This window comes from Grammomys surdaster, unplaced genomic scaffold (genome assembly GCF_004785775.1).
Source record: "Grammomys surdaster isolate TR1022 unplaced genomic scaffold, NIH_TR_1.0 203, whole genome shotgun sequence".
In the NCBI taxonomy this organism is placed as follows: Eukaryota; Metazoa; Chordata; class Mammalia; order Rodentia; family Muridae; genus Grammomys; species Grammomys surdaster.
Genome location: NW_021604648.1, coordinates 10,799,481 through 10,821,973, shown reverse-complemented (window position 1 = coordinate 10,821,973; position 22,493 = coordinate 10,799,481). Strand labels below are relative to the sequence as shown.

The 22,493-nt window shown below is 42.0% G+C and overlaps 1 protein-coding gene across 1 annotated transcript in view; it reads right to left on the bottom strand.

Annotated features, from left to right (window-relative positions):
* Ccdc83 (coiled-coil domain containing 83) overlaps window positions 1–22,202 on the bottom strand; it is a 37,207-nt gene extending 15,005 nt beyond the window's left edge. The window contains exons 1-5 of the mRNA XM_028770575.1: window positions 22,108–22,202; window positions 14,703–14,787; window positions 8,783–8,945; window positions 5,439–5,606; window positions 1,036–1,127 (exon numbers count right to left, since the gene is read on the bottom strand). Of these exons, the coding sequence (XP_028626408.1) occupies window positions 1,036–1,127; window positions 5,439–5,606; window positions 8,783–8,945; window positions 14,703–14,787; window positions 22,108–22,202 (603 nt within the window). The remainder of the gene's footprint in view (window positions 1–1,035; window positions 1,128–5,438; window positions 5,607–8,782; window positions 8,946–14,702; window positions 14,788–22,107) is intronic.
* Window positions 22,203–22,493: the final 291 nt, after the last annotated feature.

Here is a 22,493-nt window from a genome sequence, read left to right as displayed (position 1 = left end):
CACACCGGGGATCAGTTCTCATGACCTCTGCAGACACACCGGGGATCGTTTCCCTTGGGTCCTGCATCTTTGCACATCTGAACCGCTGATGAAACTTTTGAAAAAATTAGAAGCATAGAGCTCTGAAGAAAGGGTGTGCTGTAGACAGGAATTCCCTTTACTGACTGAGGAAATCGTAGGAGTATAGAAGTACTGTGCGTGTATTTACTGTAAAACAAAGTAATTAGAAAACAGACATGACTGGGAATTTTACCTTGAAACATGATTTGTTAGGCCACCCTTGCCTTTTGTTTTTCTTTTTTGAGGCATGGTCTCGTCGTAGCCCTAGTTCTCTTGGAACTTGATATGTGGGCCAGGCTGACCTTGAACTCAGAGATTTACCTGTGTCTGCCTCCAAAGTACTGGAGTTAAATGCATGTGCTACCACACCTGGTTTTGTAGTCCAAAGTTTTAAAACACAGGAAGGTAGAGTGTATTCTCCCAGGCTTAGATATAAAAGAATAATAGCTTTTAGACAAATTATATTTCATTCAAAACACATATTCTTAAAATTTCACTGTATCCACATGCTACTTTTATAATAACTGAAGAGTAAGTTACTTGCTCCTTGTGAGGTAAAGTACTCCTTAAATAATCTCATTTAATCCTTACACTGTATCTTTAAGGTAAATTTAATGGTCTCTGCTCTGTACATTAGAGCACAGAAATCCAGGAAAATGAAGAAATGGGGCCAGTTGCACAGCTCGTAAGTTCTGGGACCATACAGTAAACTACCTGGCTGCAGGACTCAGGGCTTTTCTTCATCAGTGATGATGTTCTGTAGTGCTACCAGACCCAGTGCTGGGCACCTGCTAGGCATGCGTTCTACCACTACGCTACAGCCTGACCTCCCTTCCTGAGACAGACTAGATCATGATCCTCCTGCCTTCGCCTTCAGAGTATTGGGCTTTTAGGCATGTACCGCCACACCCCTCAGTGATAAACCACATGGAAGAATAAGAAGTTTTGCTTTGTGTTAAGAGAGTTGGCACGTACCTGTGTGGCCCATTCTTTCCTCTGCTCCAGTTGGGTCAATGTTTCTCTGATTATTCTCTTTCTAGCATCTTCCAGGGTGACTTTATACTGTTCTTTAAGAGGAAATCACAAGCCTTAGTGGGGCTGATCTGAGGTAAAACTGACGTTTATAAAGTTCACATCTCACCAGTCTCTCCCTTCTCACCCCACCCTCCTAATTCTCCAGAATATATTTTTCTGGAACATCTATTTCTTCTCATAGGAAGAATTGCTTCCATAATCTTCTAATACCTTAATCTGAATTAGTGTAAGGCTTCCAATAATGTTTGTAGTTTTGAAGGGTTCTCTCTCTAGAGGAAAATGCAAAACAATATTGGAATAGCATCTATTCTTTGAATAGCCCAGCTTATGAGTTCACAGTCTCATTGTGTACAATTGACTCCAACTAACTAGATGGCCAGTGTTCCTGGCTTGTGATTCCTTGCACAAGGAAGACACAATGAGGAGAGGGAGAGGCGAGGAGGCTGGAGGCAGCAGCCCTGAGCCTGTACTGAGCACCCTGTGAGGCAGGGGATGGAGATTAAGTGCAGGATTACCCATTCTCTTGGATTTTCTTTCCTTCATGTCTCAGCACCTGTGTGGAGGTCAGAGGATAACTCCTAGGGTACTGGTATCCTTCCACTTTGTTTTTAAAGCAGGGTCTCTTGTTTCTGCCACTATGCATAGGTGGCAATCCTCCTGTCTCAGCCTCTCCTTTCTCAGCACAAATGCCAGGATTACAAATACATGCCACAGCATCCAGATGTTTAAGTGAGTTCCAGGGATCTAACTGAGGTCCCATGTTTGTGTGGCAAGTACTTTTACCTCTGGGCTATTTCTCCACTTCTCTTTTCACGTTTTTTCTTATGCCTATAAATATCATTAGTGATAGAGTGAAGATGAAAAATGTAAGCCTCAAAAGGTGCTTCCGGATTATATAACCAATATGCCCTTTGAAAGAAACATGGAGGACAACCGAGCCTCAAGTCTGTCTCAAAGACTGGAGAGGAATGAAGCTGGGTAAAGGAAGTCAGCCCCCCACCCCACCACCTCCACCCCGCCACCCCCAGCCCCCAAACAGTATCCAGCCTTTTAATCAAGATGCTGTTGAAGATACTGGGATGTTACTGATTAAACCAGACAAAGACGTCTGTCCTTAGCCGTGTTCATCCTCTGAGGGAAGCCAGACTTCAAGTAAGAAAATTACCTTTTCAGGGGCTGATGTGTGTGGTAAAGTCAAATCCGCTGTTTCAGTTAAGAGGAAATATTTGGGCAAAGTCTAGACGAGGTGATATAGTGAGCAGTGAGGTTCCTGTGCCTCTCAAAAGGTTAATGTGATGATAGTCAGTTGCTTATCTTAGTGTCTGTAACATGTATTCCCATCAGCTGCGTTCTAGTTATGCCATATGCAAGATGGTTATTTGAAAGTCAAGGTGTACTTTCTCATATAGAAAATATTAAAAATCATGCTTGCTAATTTTTTGGACATGTCCATAAATCTTTATTTAACATATTCTCTAACTAAACAAAAATACCACACTAAGACTACTGTAGACTCTGTCTGCCATTCAGAGCTCTATTTCTTTTCTTTTTCTTTTTTCTTTTTTTTAAAAATCAAATCATAATTTTTACTTATTCACACAGGGGTTATAAACACAAAAAGGCAGGATGTGGGGAAGAGGATGACACCGGATCGTAGGTGTTCAGGGGGGGTACAGATATCTTTCAGAACAGGGTATTGGCTGGGTGAAGGTTCAGGGCACAGGTCACTATGACTCTGCCTATGACTCGCTTGTCCTTATCTAAGTTGGTATTGTCTGCCAAGGCTACTTATTTACAAGGTCTGTGACTACTCAGGCTGGTAAATTTCTGAAAAAACTGCCTGTTTACAATAGCTTATAGCCCTCTGTTTCAATGTTTTTCCACTGAGACCCAAGACTTGGTGTTAGTATACATGTATGACAGGCCTATGGCTGATTTTAGGTTTATGGGTGATTTTAGGCCTTCAGTGTGTAAGCAGGGCTGTCCCTGACATCTCTTCCCTTCTCTAAGTATAGAAGGACCCTGGCAATTCTAATCTTGTGAAGGCGGGGATAGAGGCAGGGCTCTATTTCAAGGGATGGAGGATTTGCTTTTTTGCTGCTGCATGAGAAGTATTTATTTTCTGGGGAAAAAGCTTTCCAGCAAAATATAACAAATTTTATCCTTGAAACCTAGACAATCGTTTTACCCTTATGCACTTTTTTTAATGTTTTAAATTGAAGTAGGATTACTTTATTTCCCTTCCTCAAGCCTCTCCAATTTATCCTCCTCAAAGCCTCTCATACCCAGACTCTCAAGCTGATAGCTGCTTTTGCTTTAATTATATTTCTTTACACACACACACACACACACACACACACACACACACACACAATCACATGTGTGTGTGTATGCCCAAATATATATATAACATGATTTGTACATTTTTTTACTGGTGCACACATGGCTTCAAGACTGACCACTCTGCATTGTACAACTAATGGGGGGGGCGGTTATCCCTGGGAGATGCTATTATCCTTCTCCCATCGATAGTTGCCTAAAGTTCTTTGTCTATAGGTGGAATTCTGTGCTATTAGGGAAATTTTCTTAACAGACTAGGACAGCTACAGCAGAACTCTGGGATCTTGGTCTGGTAGGAAGGAAACGGTGGGTCTAGTCTTCCAATAGCCAAGCTAAGGGTGCTACTAGGGGACTAGGGAGGTGAGCAAACTTTACCACCCTCATCTGTGCTTAAAGTGGAATGACTCTCAGGCATTGTGTGTATGTGTGTGTGTGTGTGTGTGTGTGTCTGTGCATGTGTGTGTGTTACTATTTCCCTGAACACAATATATTTTGAAAAAAATATTTTGGAGAAAACTGAACGTGGCCAACTGCCAGTCATTGGTGGGCAGTGGTCTGAGGCTTCAGCACCTGGATTGTGGCAGCCAATAAAGGCTCTTCAGGGCTAATTAAGGTAGACAAGGGAGTGGAAGCAGTAAGAATCTAGAGCTCACTACAGGGGTAGACGGGGTCAGGGTTAACATTCTGTGGGGCATAAAAGAAGAGAGTTAAGCAGGTTTGGGGAACTAGTATAGTTTGACTTTTGGAAAGCAAGAAACAGGCCTATGTCATGTTAGACGACGTACCCATCCACACAGTCCACACATCTGGACTATCACGACTACTCAACCATTCTTATATCATGTTAGACGATGTACCCATCCACACAGTCCACACATCTGGACTGTCACGACTACTCAACCATTCTACTCCATCTGACGAAATGTCTTTCTTTGATTCAGGCCCTGGTCCAAAAGGTTAATGCTAATTATTTATATCTTCAAACACAATCCTCTAAAAGTTGCTGTGAGTCAGAATGTTAGCTGTAATCATTTTTCTTTCAGTCTTAGCATATGAAAAAGAAAAAAAAGAAAAAGAAATCACAAAACTCAGAATTGGATAACACGGCAATTATTTGCTGTAAATTACCAAAGTGAACTGAATATATTCTGACGGTCTAGCTCCATTGCTGTATTAATACTGAAAAGTGACGTGATCACTTTACTTTGTTTTAAACTCCATATGGTATCTTATGGATTGCTTTTTCTTTAAATAAATAAAAAGAGTAGAGCGCGCAGCACACGGCTACTGTGAAACTCTCATGGCTACGCTATGTGATTCAGTTGGTGCTTCCTGTAGCCACTAGGATGTTGAAGACAGCCAAAGAAAGTGGAGTGGAGGGGGGTATGCAGACATCTCCTCAGAAATGTTTGAGATACTATGAGCAAGAGCTTGGGAGATTGTGAGTTTGTGCTTCAAGAGTCTTGGCTGTTTGAGCTGTTCAATCTAAGGTAGTCACTTTGGAGAAGTTAACCCCAAATCATGCAGGCTAATGCTTGTTGGCCAACATTTTACCTTCCAGTTGTTTCCGGCTCTGCTTTGGTTTTTCTCACCCACTGCCTGTGGAGATTGTGGTGTGGTCCTTTACTCACTTGACCAATCCTGTCTCAAGCACATGTCCAAACCCTGGCCCTCATTCTAGGCTGCCTCTCCTGTCATGGGGAGTGTCTTCTTTAGAAGACTGCCTTCCCCCTTTTCTGTGGTACTGCATCTGTAGTCCTTTGATTCAGGAAACACACTGTCCATTGAAATTGATAACAAATTTTCCTTTGGCCTTTGGTCCTCAGTGCCCACCCACCCTCTCCACACCCAACTAAAATAGTCTCTATTTTTTGTGGGCTCGAAGATGGTTGTCCTGTTTTGATAATGAATGGTTTTGGGGGAGTGTTTGGCTTTTTGTCTACTAAACACAGCCCTTCGGCTCATCATTTTATTCAATTTGAACCAACTCTGTGACAACTCACCTGACATTTTCTCTGCATTTTCTTTAACTGTGTCGATGTCATTTTGTAAGGAAACAATGAGTTGAGCATGCTGTGCACTCCCTACATTCTTGTATTCTTCCCAGTATTCCTTTTCACTGAGTTTTTCAAGAAATAGCTTCTCAGCCTCATTTATTTGTATGCGCATTTCTGTTGGAAAGAAAAACAAGGCATGTGTCATTTACATTGTCCTTAGAACAGTACAGTCTGTTCTTACAAAGTTAAGATCTGGTTCTAAACTGCAATAACTCATAAATATTGTGGTGCCTTTAATAGGTATCGCTGCCATAGATTCATGTGTTTGGACACTTGACCCATAGGGAGGACACTATGAGAATATATGGCCTTGTTAGAGGAACTGTGTCGCTGTGGGGGCAGGCTTTGAGGTCTTCTCTGATCAGGTTATACCCAATGTGGCATACAGTCTCTTCCTGCTGCCTATGGATCAAGATGTAGAACTCTCAGCTCCTTCTCCAGCACCACGTCTATGTGGAAGCTGCTATGCCTCCCACCATGATGACAGTGGACTACACCTCTGAAACTGTAACCCAGCGTCAATTAAATGTTGTTCTTTATAAGAGTTGCTGTGGTCATAGTGTCTCTTCACAGCAATAAAATTCTAACTAAGACAAATGCTAAATGTGTAATTTTTGGAAATCTAAACTATTCAAATTATTAGATAGTTCTCATGATAAATCTAAGTATAATTTAACTTTCAGCTCTAAAGTAGAAACATGATTCAGGACTATGTAACTGAAAGATTACATATGTCTAAAAATGCACAAACTAAAATCTATGATTGTTTTATAATGGCTCCTATTTGCTCAGTTGTTCATGGCTTATGATGTTTTTGTAAAAATAATTTATTTTAATTTTTATTGTATGTGTATGGGTGCTTTTGCCTGCATGTATGTGTACCACATGTATACCTAGTACCTGAGGAAGTCGAAGATGAGATCAGATCCTCTAGGACTAGAGTTATGGTAAGCTACCATGTTGGTGCTGGGAACTAAATCTGAGTCCTCTGAAAAAAGTCAGTGCTCTTAAGTGCTGAGCCAACTCTCCTGCATTTCTTATACAGAGTGTTTTGTTTTTTTTCCCCAGTCATTACACCTCTCGGGAAAAATGATTTCAACCTCTTTTCCTTTTTAAGTCCTTGGCAGAGGATGACCCCGCTCCCCTCCTAAGTGCTGGGATTGCAGGTATGTCATCATGCTTAATCTTGACAATCACTTTTATAACTCAGTTGTTTGATTCAGTCATCAAAATTTCTTTTTTGGGGGGAATTTTCTCTGAGAAATGATAGCATGGGACAGTCAGAAACATGTCTTCTATTCTCCCACATTGTAAGTCTGCAGAGTGAAAGATGAGTTCCCTGATCAACTCCATACAAATACTGAAGGATTTCAAACCTATAACCTTTTGGCCTGCCATGGAGCACTTACTAAGTGTGATGTTTTATTCAGTCCATAAGCCTAAGTATAATATTGCTGAATGTCTTTAAACATGAAGCACTGCTCAGAGCCACATACAGTGACTCTCACAGTAGCCTGGCTCACTCCTCACAATTAACTGGTTGGCTTAGTAAGTGTTTATGTAAGGGATGCCCTTCAGTCCAAAGTCCAAAAGTCTGAGGAACCCTGAGTATGGTTTCCCCAGCCCACCCAAAGATATATATAGGCACAAAGACCACACAATGCCCTGAAATGAGGCTTGTTAATGTTGTCAAACAACTATGAAAACCAGAGGGGCAAGTGTCCTCTCATTTGGCAGCCTCCTGCTGTCTGAGTTCTGTGTTACATTTGGCTATTGAGGGGAGGATTGGTAGATGTCATGGAAGTTTTAGAGAGAGTCTGATGAACATATTGGCTGGCTTATTTTGACTCCCCTTTCCCCTTCTTCATCTGCTGTTTCATTCCCCTCTCTTCCTTAGTCTCTGTAGCAAAAACTCTTTGGAAGCTTCACATGTTTTGCCTTACCTTCTGCTAAGTCATCCAACTTGGTCTCCATTTAGCATGTATCCTGATTGCTTTTTGTGTCAACTTGACATAGCCTGGAATCATTTAGGAAGCAGGATCCTCAGATGAGAAAATGTCCCCACCAGACTGACCTGTAGGAAAGCCTGTGGTGCATTTTCTTGATGGGCAGTTGATCTAGAAGGACCCAGCTCACTGTGGCTGGTGTCGGCACTGGGCTAGTGGTCCTGAGTGGAATGAGAACGCCGGTGGTATGAGTAAGCCATGGGGAGAGCAACACGTCGGTGAACAGCGGTCCTCCATGGCCTCTGTCCCAGTTCCGGCCTTTGAATTCCTGCCCTGATTTCCCTCAGTGATGGACTGTGACCAGAGAGTTGTAAGCTGGAATTAGCACTTTCTTCCCCAAGTTGTTTTTGGTCATTGTGTTTTATCACAGCAGTAGAAACCCCAGGATAACTTGGCATCCTTGTGCTCAGTCCCTCCATGCTAATGGGTGCACCTCAACGGGAGCCATTGCCAGAAAGTGATTTAGCCAGAGCACTTTGCCATTCTTTAAGATGCCATTCCCGATGCAGGGACATTGTAAAATAGAATATTTTTGGAATGTTAAAAAAAAACTGTGAGGTGAGGGAATGGGAATAAAAAGGGCACATATCAGAACTGCACACGTCTAATTTGCCAGAAGGGTCATGTGTTTCCAGTAGTAAGAATATGTCGTGGCTCTTCTACTGCCATCCCCAGCAACATTTCCCTGGTGCCCTTTTCCCAATTCTAAGCTGTTTATCTTCAATCCAGAAGGGGCTTAATTCCGTCAGTTTAGGGAGGGGTGTCCATGATTGCATTAACTTTATCATGCCCAAATCTAAAGCAAAGCTAAGGCCAACAAAGCTCTGTCGACAGAGCAGCACAGAAAAGAACACCCCAGAGTGTGTTTAATAGGACTTCAGCAGGGCTGAGAGGCAATGGAGCCCATCATTTGTGATTGTCCTGGTCCTCCTCCTCACTGTCACTGCCCTAGTCCTCCTCACTGTCACTGCCCTGGTCCTCCTCACTGTCACTGCCCTGGTCCTCCTCACTGTCACTGCCCTGGTCCTCCTCACTGTCACTGCCCTAGTCCTCCTCACTGTCACTGTCCTAGTTCTCTTCACTGTCACTGTCCTAGTCCTCCCCCTCACTTCCTCCAGGGCCTCTGCTCACTTCCTTCCTTCTTTCTCCTGTCTCTATACCAATATGGATTGTGGCTGTGAAGGAGATGATATAATCTGACATACTGTCACGTGTTGGAAGGCAAAGGCATTAACTCATAAATGAATATAACACTGGTGACCATTTTTTAAGTTCTTAGCTCACCTTTCAAGTTTGCTTCCTGGTCTCTTTCAAACTTCCATTTTTCCTTCATTGCCTCCTCCACATCCTCTCTTGTTACAACCGGTACCCCTTCCAACTTCTCCTCCTTCAGTTCTTTTATGAGATTCCTTATGTGCCAATTCTGTTCCTCCTTCAAGCGTCTATTCTGCCATAGAAACCAACAGTAGTCAAACACATCTGCTCAACTGTTCACACCATTTACCTAGAACACAGGCACATGCTGAGGCTTGCAAGTACTACCTCTAGTATCTTAGACAACATGTAAGATTTAAAACAAAATAAAATCAGTGTAGTACCCATCAATAGAATGGTATATTTTTAAGAATATGTCATCCACTTACCAGTCTATCAGCTCCCACAGGCTCCATGGACATGATTATTTTTGAACTTCCCATTAACCCTGCTTTCTTCTAGATGCCCTAACTTATTTATTTACCATGTGTAAAGTCAGATGTGGGACACTAAATTGATATCTATTGTCGTTTGCTTTCATCACAGGATGGTGGTCACTCACAATTCCAAACTTCACAATTCAAATAAAAGGCAAGTGATTTTTGTGGTGTCCGATCCATGCTTCTAAGATGTACATCTAACTGACCTAAAGTTTATTCTTGCCATTGTTGTCTTTTTTTTTTTTTTCGAGACAGGGTTTCTCTGTGCAGCCCTGGCTGTCCTGGAACTCACTCTGTAGACCAGGCTGGCCTCGAACTTAGAAATCCGCCTGCCTCTGCCTCCCAAGTGCTGGGATTAAAGGCGTGCGCCACCACCGCCCGGCTTCACTGTTGTCTTACTGAGTGTATCAGGTCATCAAAACTGAGAGAACAAGTCACTCACCAACCTGCCCTTGGGTAATTACCCATGCTTGAATCTATGACGCCTGATCTCTTTCCTGGGTTTTCTATTTTCAGGGTTGTCTCCCTTTGTTATTTTTTATTTCTTTTTTGTTTCTACTTCTGTTTTTATGTCCTGGATGGTTTTGTTCAATTCCTTCACCTGTTTGGTTGTGTTTTCCTGTAATTCTTTAAGGGATTTTTGTGTTTCCTGTTTAAGGGCTTCTACCTGTTTACCTGTGTTCTCTTGTAATTTTTTTTAAAGGGAGTTATTTATGTCTTTCTTAAAGTCCTCTATTGCTTCCGGTCTGGGCCCGAGCATTGAGCAGATCCTGGGTGGCAGCTCTGCACCCAATCTCACAAATCCCAGAGGAAGCAGGCCTCCCAGGAGCTCCAACCTGAGTAGTACCTTAGGAAAATAAGACTCAGATTTAAAATCACTTTTAATGATGATGATGGAGGACTTTAAGAAGGATATAAATAACACTCTCAAAGAATTTGAGGAGAACACAAGTAAACAGATAGAAGCCCTTAAAAAGGAAACACAAAAATCCCTTAAAGAATTACAAAAGAATACAACCAAACAGGTGAAGGAATTTAACAAAACCATCAAGGACATAAAAATGGAAGTAGAAACAATAAAGAAATCACAAACAATAAAGAAATAAAGACTACCCTGGAGATAGAAAACCTGGGAAAAAAATCAGGAGTCATAGATGCAAGCAAGCATCACCAACAGAATACAAGAGATAGAAGAGATAATCTCAGGTACAGAAGATACCATAGATAACATTGACACAACTGTCAAAGAAAATGCAAAATGCAAAAAGTTCTTAATACAAAACATCCAGGAAATCCAAGACACAATGAGAAGACAAAACCCAAGGATAATAGGTATAGATGAGAGTGAAGATTCTCAACTTAAAGGGCCAATAAATATCTTCAACATAATTATTGAAGAAAACTTCCCTAACCTAAAGAATGAGATGTCCATAAACATACAAGAAGCCTACAGAATGCCAAATAGACTAGACCAGAAAAGAAATACCTCCCATCACATAATAATCAAAACACCAAATGCACAAAACAAAGAAAGAATATTAAATGCAGTAAGAGAAAAAAGGCCAAGTAACATATAAAGCCAGACCTCTCAACAGATACTATAAAAGTGAGAAGATCCTGGACAGATGTCATACAGACCTAAGAGAACACAAATGCCATCCCAGGCTACTATACCCAGCAAATCTCTCAATTACCATAGATGGAGAAACCAAGATATTCCATGACAAATCCAAATTTACACAATATCTTCCCACAAACTCAGCATTACAAAGGATATTAGTGGGAAAGCTCCAATACAAGGAGGGAAATTATACCCTAGAAAGAGCAAGAAAGTAATCCTCTTCCAATAAATCCAAAAGAAAATAGCCACACAAAGATAATTCCACCGCTAATAACAAAAATAACAGGAAGCAACAATCACTGTTCCTTAATATCTCTTAACATAAATGGACTCAATTCCCCAATAAAAAGACATAGGCTAACAGACTGGATACGTAAACAGGACCCAGCATTTTGCTGCATAGAGGAAACCCACCTTAGTGACAAAGACAGACACTACCTTAAGAGTAAAACCCTGGAAAACAATTTTTTAAGCAAATGGTCCTAAGAAACAAGCTGGAGTAGCCATTCTAAAACCTCCAGCCTGAGAACACAAAGGGAGGGACCCATGGCTCCATCTGTATAGGCAGTTGAGGGTGGCCTTGTCAGGCATCAGTGGAATTAGAGGGCCTTGGTCCCTGAAAGTTTAGATTCCCTAGTGTTGGGGAATTTAAGAACAGGGAGGCAGGAATGGGAGGATGGTGGGAACATATCCTCACAGAAACTCCCAGAATTATATGGATTAGACTGGCAGAGGCAGGCTGCCAGAGGACTAGATTCCAGAATTCAAACAAAAAATTGTTTCGATACTAAAATTTGTTTTGAGAATTGTATATTACAGAATACACAGCCTTGGTGTATCTACTCATCAAGCAAGCTGAGCAGACTTACTCGAACCTCTGATGTCCTGGAATTTCAGCTGGATGCAGCGAAGACACAGAAGTCAGAGGCTTATCAATTTACTCTTCTCCCTGCCCCTCTTCTAATATCTCAACCCCCATAACCAGCTTGAAGAAGTTAATGACGAGTTGGCGCCCCTATTCCCTGGGCTTGGGGACTGAGGTGGTTAATATTGGGCTGTCTTTCTAGGGAAAAGTAATGGTTTTGTCGGAACAGGGAGGAATAGCTAGGATTTATTGCATAGCCATACCTATTGGTAGAAATCTGTATAATTGTTATTAAGCTGAAGTTATAATTTCTTAAATGGTACAAAATTTACGTTGATTTCAAATTTAAGATTTTCACTGGTACGATCTTCTTATTGATATAAAAGTGAGATTAATATTGTCACTCTCATAGGCATTGTGCCTATATAACAGGTTTAGGAATACAAGGCTTAGACCCAGTCCTTCTTTAACTTTTTAAAACTGATTTGAGATGATTAGCCTGTGAGTTAAGGGCCTATAGCAAATTCATGGCTCTGAGTTTATTGTTAGGGTGTTTTCTATATTTTATTTAGAAATAGCTGAGAGGAGTTAACAGACACCAGTCCAGATTGCCTTACACGGATAGTCGGTTTTCAAAACGTCAGAAGTCCACAGAATTGACGTTACACACATTTCTGTATTAATGTTCATTTTGATTAGAGACTTGTCTGCTCCTGACAGCTTTCTGTCTTGGATTCTAAGAAGAATTTGAGCATCTTTGGAGTTACTCCAGGTGTGGTGAGACAGCCACTAGGCAAGAATTGCCTCTTTTCATCTACAGACAAATTACTGTCCAGAAAAGGACACACTTAAGCCGGGTGATGGTGGCACACACCTTTAATCCTAGCACTTGGGAGGCAGAGGCAGGCGGATTTCTGAGTTCGAGGCCAGCCTGGTCTACAGAGTGAGTTCCAGGACAGCCAGGGCTACACAGAGAAACCCTGTCTCGAAAAACCAAATAAATAAATAAATAAATAAATAAATAAAGCTCTGAACTGTAAGCCAGCCCCAATTAAATGTTTAAAAAAAAGAAAGAAAAGGACAAACTTGCGGAATAGTCGACTGATTATATCTGCCAAGAGAGAGTAATCAGCCTTTAGTAATTCTGCATCACTAGGTCTGTCAGATGATCCTGGGCCAGAAGGCTGAAGAGTGGATGCTCCAACGTTTTGTAGTATAGAGACTATCCAGGTGTTCAGCAGTCTCTATAAATTGGCTAAGTTTTAGAATCTATGCTTTGTGCTTCCCATAATTTCAGTTAATTCAGTCATTCTGGATTTCTGACGAGGTTGAAGACTTATAGTCTCATAGCCAAGCCCAGCTATTTACTTTTAGAGAAAAGATTTTAGAGGATGATTTTCAGCTGACATTCATTCTATTTTTTAAGATTTATTTATTTATTTTATGTATATGAATACACCATTGCTCTCTTCAGACACACCAGAAGAGGGCATCAGACCCCATTACAGATGGTTAGGAGCCACCATGTGGTTGCTGGGAATTGAACTCAGGACCTCTGGAAGAGCAGTCAGTGCTCTTGACCGCTGAGCCATCTCTCCAGCCCTGATATTCATTCTAAAGTCAAGAAAAAAGCCAGGTTCATAACTAAGTCTTTTAGTTAGGAGAGACGACAGAGGTTCTGGTTAGTCAACAAAATGACGGACTGGGTATTAGGTGTATCTTGTACCTCACTGATACAAATTGGTATAGTTATGTTCTAATTGTATTTTGAGTGATAAGTTTTATTTTAACAGGAAGGGTGATATGTAGGAGGAGCTAAGGTGGGAAGAGTAAGGAGAGGAAGAGGAGGAGGAGAATGAGAGGAGGAGCTAGGAGACGGGGGAGGGGGGAATGGAGGTGGATGTCCGCCAGTCAAAGAGGCTAGATAGGTCATGGTTACCTACGCCTTAACAAGGCTGATGCCAATTTCTGCCGTAAAGCTGTCACTAACAAGCTGAATAGTCAGGATGAGATGCAAACCCAGGACTCTTGACTCCAGATTTCATTCAAATGTAAAGACAGAGTCTTTAAAAAAGAAAAGTTGAGCCAGGTGTAGTGCACATGTATAATCCTTGCATTCAGCAGGCTGGGAGGGAGAAGTATGAGTTCAAGGCTAGACTGGTATAGTGAGATTTTGTACTGGGGTGGGGGCAGCAGGAGGGCACCGTAAACAAAAAAGCCAAATAAAATAGTTAACCTCGGAAGTTTCCATACTATACAAAGTAAATCAGTGAAGGAAAAGTCCTCATTAGCGTCTCTTTGCGGATGTGACATAAATTGGGCTAGTTATCCTTTACTGCTCATGGCCATCATTTCTGTTGTGATGGACATAGCCAGTATCACCTTGATATTCACATGAGACTTATTTTTAAACATTTAAATTGTCATTTATGTATGTAGGTGTGTGCATGGATACATGCCACAGACCATATGTGCACATCAGAGGACCATTTCAGGGACTTAGTCTCTCCTTCCAACCTGGTTCTAAAGATCAAATTGGGGGTTGCTGAGTTTGGTAGCAGGTGCTTTTTTGTACTGAGCTGGTGACCCTTAACCTGATTTTTGCAAAATAATCTTTAAGTTTCCCATTAGTTATTTTAACAACTGAGAGTATACTGTTCTACATGCATTTACATATATGCACACTCCTAGAAAAGCTGAAACAAAGAATCAGAGAGAGAAGAGAGAGGCAGTGATTCACTGTGTAGAGAAACAAGAAGTCAGAAGATAAACGTGATTTCCAGGGTATCTGTCCTCATGATCTAAGTAATATGACTGAACTGACTTTCACTGATATCCCCAATACCATGGAGACAGTAGTGCTGGCTTGCCTCACATGTGTGAAGAAAACTAATAAATTATAAGTCAGCCGATTCCAAGCACCAAAGAGGATGCTTCCTAGGGTAGGATCCATCATGATCTTATGCCATTGTTACTGCAGCGCATGCTCTGTGCCTGCCTACCGCCACTCAACGTTGCACTTACCCTCTCTTGGTACTTTTGATTCTTGTCCCTCAGCTTCTTGATCTGGAACATGAATCTCTCCACCGCATTCTCCTTTATTTCACGACTGAGGAGAAACAAGGATGTTCAGGTTAGTTTCCTCAGGGAAGGGTACTGAGGCTACATTTTCATTTTAAACTAAATTTAAACCAAACAAGACTGAAGGCAAGTGGACGGTGGTGCACTAGGGTAGCCTGGGCATGCCCACCAATCCATGCTCCTACCGCACGTTCTCTTCCAAAGATTAAAGCTTCCCCATCACAGACGTTTCTTTAATGTATACCAAGGATAGGTTTGATGACCACACATCCTTGAGAGAAACAGACAGAAAGAGCAGGAAGGCTCAGGTACCAGGCAGCCGATGGCTATATGAAGTACCTGTGTAGTCCACCTTTCTGAAAGGGAGTAAATGTTGGAACTCTAGGTCTGAGATTGAAGTACGGTTATGTATGGCTATCTCTTCACCCAAACTCCTTTTTTTCTTTTTTTTTTTTTTTTTGGCTAACAATAAAGTGCACAGTTTAAAATCTTACTCTTTACGATTTCTTTGCCTCCTTGGTTGCAGGCAAATCAAATCTCAGGACCTGTCAGATAAAGCCTCACCCAGCTCCATGTATTATTATGTGGAATAAAATAAGAAACTACACTCGAATGGTGCCCTCAAGAGTGCTCATCAACTCTTGTTGAATGTGAAATGCTACCAGGACTCTCTCTAAAACCTCATTTCTATTTATGACCTTGTGTACTTAGGAGAGGGAAAACTGAGGCTCCTTCCTTCCGAAAGATGAGAAAATGCAAAACAATGAGAAAAACACAAAAACGATGTTAGCAAATCACACACTGGCACTCCAACAAAAGGAAGGCAGTTTGGGTACCAAGAACTCGGAGTTAGTCCTGCTTTCCCACTCACTGCATGGTTCACACAGCTGCTTTGAGCCTTGGCTTACTCTTCTATAAAACATGATTGGGAGTGGCAAGATACCTGGCTGGCATGCTCATTGCCAAGTCTGACAACCTGAGTTCGATCCCAAGACCATGTGCATGTGCATAGGCTTGCACACATGCACGCACACATGCATGCACACACAGGCATGCAGCAAGTGAATGTCTTAGAAAAATTAAAGGAGACGAGCTTCATGGCTCATTCGCTTCAAACCTCCCCCATTTCTGTATCCAGGACTCCCTTCCATGAAGTCACAGACTCAGTGGCTGCCACTTGGCTCCACCATTGCTTTAGGGATTATGGAGATGGGTTAGAACAAGACCTTCATGATCCTTGCCTTCAGGGAGTGCGATTTACTACATTCAGAGTAAGTAATTACACAGATACTGTTTATACATTGTGACGGGTGCTGTGGGGGACTGTGGGATGGGAAAGGAAGTGAATGGAAGGGCTGTGGTCCTGCAGGGCAGGACAAATGAGCCTCTGGATGAGTAAAGCTTTACTTCCAGTTAAAGAAGTGACTTCTCAATACCCCTTGCCTCCAGGTGTGTGTGTGTGTGTGTGTGTGTGTATGTGTGTGTGTCACCTGAACACAGGGCTTCATTCATATCACACACATTTCCTGCCACTGAGCTACACCTCCACCCTCTAGCTCTCATTTTCATGGATAAAAAAATGAAGACATTATAAAAGTTACCTGAACTGTGCAGCTACTCGAATAATTTCTGCAATGCAGTGGGGACATAAACCCAGGCCAGGAAGTCTGGTAAGGTAGAGCCCTCTGTGGGCACACCCCTTAGGCTTAGGTGACTCCCAGCTCCCTGCTAGACTCCTGACTTGGAACGTATGTTGTGCTTCTCACATAAAGGAAACGTGTCCCATGGTCACGTAGGCTCAAAACAGAGTTCTCCATGAAGTACCTAGAGGCCCAGAGAGCTTAGCTAATAAGCTTCCCTTCCCAGACATACCTCCCTGCAGAAGGTATTTAATCTTAGGCCTCCCTGAGAAGTGGAATATGGTTTTATGCATCCATTTTCCACCATGACAATAGACTGTTTAGAACTATGGACTATATCTCTTTCGTCAAAACCTGCTATGAGGAGTCTGGGGAAGGCCTTTATCTACTGAGCCGCAGCTTAACTCTCCCATAGAAGGCCTCTCTGTACTCCTAACCTGCCTCCTCCAAGCTAAGAACAATCATCCCTGCTGGGACAAGCCGTGCCCCGCCCCACTCCATTCTCAGCTCTTCAGCGACTCCCAGTGGTGTCTGGATGTCCAAGAGTCAGAGAATCCCATGGCCCCTGTCTCTTCGAAGGTGCAGTGACCCCCTAACCAGCTCTGACTTTCTCAGACTGTGTTTTTCTACTCCAGGAGCAGTGTCACAGTGCTTCTCTATAGTCCAGAGCCTTATGGGTTAAATGCAGTCAAACTCCCTGTGTTCTGCCTCCCCAAGAGGCAGTGCCCTGTGGTAGACTGGATGCGACCAGACAATGCGAGAATTGGCAAATCTCAAGTATGTTGTGTCCATCTGTTGAGTTGAGACTGACAGACTGAATAGAGTGACTTCCTCGATACAGCTAAGCACTTTCCTTTAGAATGCTTGTCCACCCCAACCCAGGTCAGGCACATGATGTACACATACTAAACATGTTCGCTCTTCATCAGGAATTCTACTTCAGTTGTTCAGCTTGTATTTTTATTTGTTACATCCGAAAAAGCCTACAGCCTCTAACCTGTGAGTGTTAGGAGCAAATGGCTTGGTCTCATGCTCATCCTACAGTGAGCCATGTTCAGCAGTTCTTGGAAAATTCTGAACTATTTTTTGGCTTCCCTGGCCCCCTTGTGGAAACCATGGCAATTGAAGGTTTACTTTTTGACTTCCTTGGCTTCCTAAAGGGGTGGACTTACCTAGAAGCACTGGAGCTTAACTTGAGAACTTCATACTCTTGGCTGTTATGTGGAACTGTCTTCATTTTTTCTAATACTTTCCCTTTTATATGTCTTAGTATCTTCTGTGTCATGCTGAGGGCTGAGGGAGGTGGGATGATAAACCCAGATACATTACAGTGATTTTGTTTGTTTGTTTGTTTGTTTTCAAGAAAGGGTTTCTTGGTGTGGCTCTGGTTGTCCTGAAACTCAGTCTGTAGATCAGGCTGGTCTCAAACTCAGAGATCCATCTGCCCCTGACTCCAGAGTGCTGGGAGTAAAGGCTCTTGCAATGATCTTAAAGGCTCTAGTGCTATTACAAAGCACAGTGTTATCATGTGCCATCTCGTCATTTCCTGCTCATACTTTCAAAAATGTTACTTATATACAAATTTCCCCTTCCATGAAATAGCATTGGAAATTAGAGGCTGAAAACAAACAGAATTTTTATTTTATGTGTATGGGTGTTTTATTTTATGTGCAGGTCTATGAACCATTTGTGAGTGTGGTGCCTGTGAAGGTCAGAAGAGGGGACTGGGTCCCATAGAGCTGGAGTTACAGATGGTCGTGAGTCACCGTATGTATGCCAGGAATTGAATCCAGGTTCTCTGGAAGAACAGCAAGTGTTCTTAACCCCAGAGCCATCTCTCCAGCCGCAAGAAAAATAACTTTTAAAAATATGAGTGTTTTTATTGTATGCTTCATCCAAGGTGTATTTAAAAATCAGTGCATAGAAATGAACAATTTAGAATTCAATAAATACATCATTTTACTAATCTAATAAATCTGAAGATGTATTTGAATTTCAAAACATTCTATTCTTTTCTATTTTCAAAAAACATACCTAAACCTATATCCAGTTACGTATATTGTAGAAAACCAGAGAAAGAGTGTGAAGGATAAAAAAAAACATTATTAGAAGAAATCATTTACGGCATCTCCAGTATCAGTTCTTCAAAAAGTAACCTTCCATGGAAGCTCTTGGCCTTATTTTCTTGCAGCAGAGCCCCTGTGTGCACAGAAGTGCCTGATCAAAGGGCAGGTCTGCACTAGGCACGGTTGTTAGTGTACACTAACAGTACAGAACTGGGTAAGACAGAGTTGGATTCATGGCAGGCGTTTCAGCACCAGATGGGCCCTCTAAGTTCTTATCTCCTACTTCTATCAGTAAAGCAATATCTTAATCTTAACTCTGTGAATGGGATTTTACACTCAGATAGGACTCAACAGTGATTATCACTCAAGAGACCCTGAGTTTACACTGTGTACCAGTCATGCTAGGCGCTGCAGAGACAGACATATGAAATTCAGTGTTTAGGGTATGTTGAGGAAGAACCAAGCAGAAAGCACCATCTGGTGTTTTCCTTCATCGCAGCTCTAAGTGCTTTTGAAGTGGAAACTTAAGGGTTCTTTGGAGAGTCAGTTGTGTTGGATGATGTTTTACTGGGGCAGACATGTGAAGGAACGTTTCTTTGAAGCAGACAGAAGTGAAATGATGTTCTGCCAAGGCAAACACTTGAGGGGACACATAATGAAGGATTATTTGCTAACCACACGCATGTATTGGTCCATCTTACATTGTATAGTTGAACTCCATTTGTCAGGACTCCAAAGATAGAAATGCACCGAAAAAAAAAAAAACAACCAAAAAACAGACTTCTGGTGGTGTGCTGTGGCTTCTTGCCATTTCCACAGACTTGGGCCAATTGACAGTGATGTCAGCTGAGACAGATTCATGTGGAGTTTTGCTAAGACTCACATGCTGAGGCAAGACACATGGTGAGGCAAGACTTATGGAGAACATGTGATGTTTTGAGGGAGTACAAATAGGACTGACCGGACAGTGATGGGGGCTGAGGTTCCTGGTACAGCTCTCTGTGCAAGCTTGCTGGGCTCTCATCTTCCCTGATCTTCACTTTGATGAGAAAGCAAAGAACTTCTCCTGACATCTCTCCTGGTCCTTCCTGATGACTTGGGCCAAGTCTGAGGCCTGGCTGTCTCTGCTAGGTAGTGGCACCACTGTTGATTTGTGTTTGCTATCCTGACTCTACTGAACTGGAATGCTGGTGGTGTATCCATGAAGTGCTTGTGAGTGGATCAAGCTGCCGCTGCTAACCTGTGAACTACACTGCCAATTTCCTGACAACACAGATGGGAGTTGCTCTAAAGAACCATTTCTAAACAGGCCCACGTCCCCCTATCCTTTCTTTTCTACTACCTCTGGTGGGTGGTGGGCTAGAAGGGAGGTTAAAGTGTTTAAGAACCAACATTAAAAATAGGCTTTGAAAAAAATTAGTTATATGCTTTAACTACTTGCTCTATATGAAAACAAACCAATGAAGCACTTATCCAAATAATCTTTGGTTACAAAAATCTTTATTTGTACTTTCTATTTTAAAAATCTACAACCAAGTACACACCCATCTCTCTGTATCTATTCTCAGTGTAGGAAAGCTGGGTATAAAGGAAAAAACAGAAATCATTACTGAGAGATGATAGCTACATAGATTAACAAAGGTACTAAGAGTCTTTTTTATACAAATAACCACAAAAATCTCATAGTCTCAATTTCTTTGGGAGTGTTGTTTTTTGATTTTTTTTTTTGAAGTTCAGTTGTTCAGAAACCATGAATCACTGTCCTCTGTGGGCTTACTGCTTTATGATGACATCGGACAGAATGAGAAATACAAGATGCTGCCCAGGCAGTCCTCCTTTAGATGCTGAGAGAAGGTCCATGGCTATTTGCCATGTGACAAAAGTTCTGTTACAGAGGAAACCCAGAATAAGTGAATGGTCACCAGCAGAGCATGGGCCAGCAAGCCTTTGGGACTTGTAGTCTGTCAGATTATTTAGTGTGTTTTTAACAAATGACGGAGAATGCAGGCATCGGAATAATCACTTTATGTGGATCACCAGCTCCTGAGAAACTCTAGTGTTTGCCTCTTTGTAAACTTCTGGTAGAGAGAAAAAGACTAGCCTCTGTCAACCACAAGTAGAATCAACTGGAATGATGTCATCACACAACCACGGAGTAAGTAAGAGTCCAGGCCGTGTTCTCAGAGCCTGGGTCTTCTGAACTGCTTACAGGAGAGGAAAGTTTCCAGTTACATGGGAAATGCAAGCAAATGTTACCTTGCTGGTACTTAAGGGTACCTCAAGTAAGAGCTCTCCCCCGGCTCTTTCTTTGCTAGAATTCTGACCCTTTTTCTCGGTGCGTTCTAAACAAGATGTGAACACAGGTGAGAGTTTCTCTAGAAGGGAATTTTCCTTGCCCATTGATAAGACAATTTTCTTATTACAAATGTAGTCACTAGCACCACAGGGCCCCATTTTCAACCATACATCCCTCCAATAAATAATTTCTCTTTTCTAATCTCAGCTTTCGTCACTTGCTCCAGCCTTACACCATCAGAGTCTGCCCTCTGTCCTTTGTTCTGATGTCTGCTGTTTCCTGAATCATGGTATGCTTCTTCATACCCTGCTGTCTTTCCCACAAACCACATTCTTCCACTCTCTCTGTAACTGTCTTCATCCAGAGGTCAACTCGTGTGGCTTCCTCATCTTAGCTTTTCCAAACTGTCCAGTTAGGTCAAGTCATTTTCTCCTTCTTTACATGTCTGTTATGCTTCGGTGCTGCAGGGACCACACAGTCCTACTCACTGCTGGAGTCCGAGTTCAGCACTTGTCTTGCACATGATAAATATGCAAATATTTGTTGAATGAAAACATGAATGATTTCATTCTTATTTGGAAATTTACTAACACTTGCCCATGAATTCTCTAAAAATTACACATTGGAACACCTACCCAGTGCCAAAAGTTGACATTCTCAAGCTCTCAAGAGGCTATTTGTTGAAATAAGACATCTCCAGCTCCTACGAGTGAGACATTATGTAATGATCTTATTATTAAAAATAATTCCTAAGTCAGAAGTTGTGGTACATGGCTATAATTCCAGAACTTAAATGATTGAGGCAGGAAGATTGTCAAGAGTTCAAGACTAAAGACTGTCTAAAAAGAGAAAAACAAAAACAAAAAACAAAAACAAAAAAATAAACCAAGGCAGACAGTACCTGAGTAATGACACCCAAGGTTATCATCAGACAGCCAAGGTTATCACACACACACACACACACACACACACACTCCTCTAAATTGCTTAGATTTGATATATAGTTGTTTAGGAAAAATACAGGCTGGGATATCTAAGAAACAGAAAAGTAAATAAAGAGAAATGCCTTCTCCCACTCTCAGTTTCCACTAACTATTCCACAGTATACTTTAGGAGGGAAACCAGCAAGCTGCTGTCTCCAAAGGGAAAGAACACAACACAACAGAGGGAACCAAAGCCACACAAAGGAGTGCTGTCACACACACACTGCTCGGCCTGTGCACACAAAACAGTAATATGATGTGTCCATATTCTTGGCAGTGCTGGGCTACGTCACTCCCATGACCAGTCATTTCAGTCTTAACAATGACTATATCTTCATGTTCAGGTTCAGACTGTAGACTTACTGATAGTCCAGAAGTGCCTCACTGACAGGCAGCTTTGAGTCTTTTGGTGGTCCATCAAGTACATCCTTTTTACTTCCTTTTGCCGAGCTGTCCATGGTTCTGGTTGGCCACTAAGACGATACCTAAGGAGCAAACAGACACAGGGAAAGTGAGTCAGCTCCATCTTGATCCCTCCACTTGTGCTGTCTCTGGAAAATCACCCTTGAGGCTTAAGACTGGCTATTTTTATCCTGGCTACAGTTTGTCCCCAGATCTAACATCATCCACAAGGCAGGAGCACCGTTAAACAGCTGGATTCTTTAGTCTGGTGAGTTCTGCGCTTAGCCCAGATACATCCTGCCCACCCCAATTCATCTGGAACTTTGGGAGACACTTGTACTGTTTTC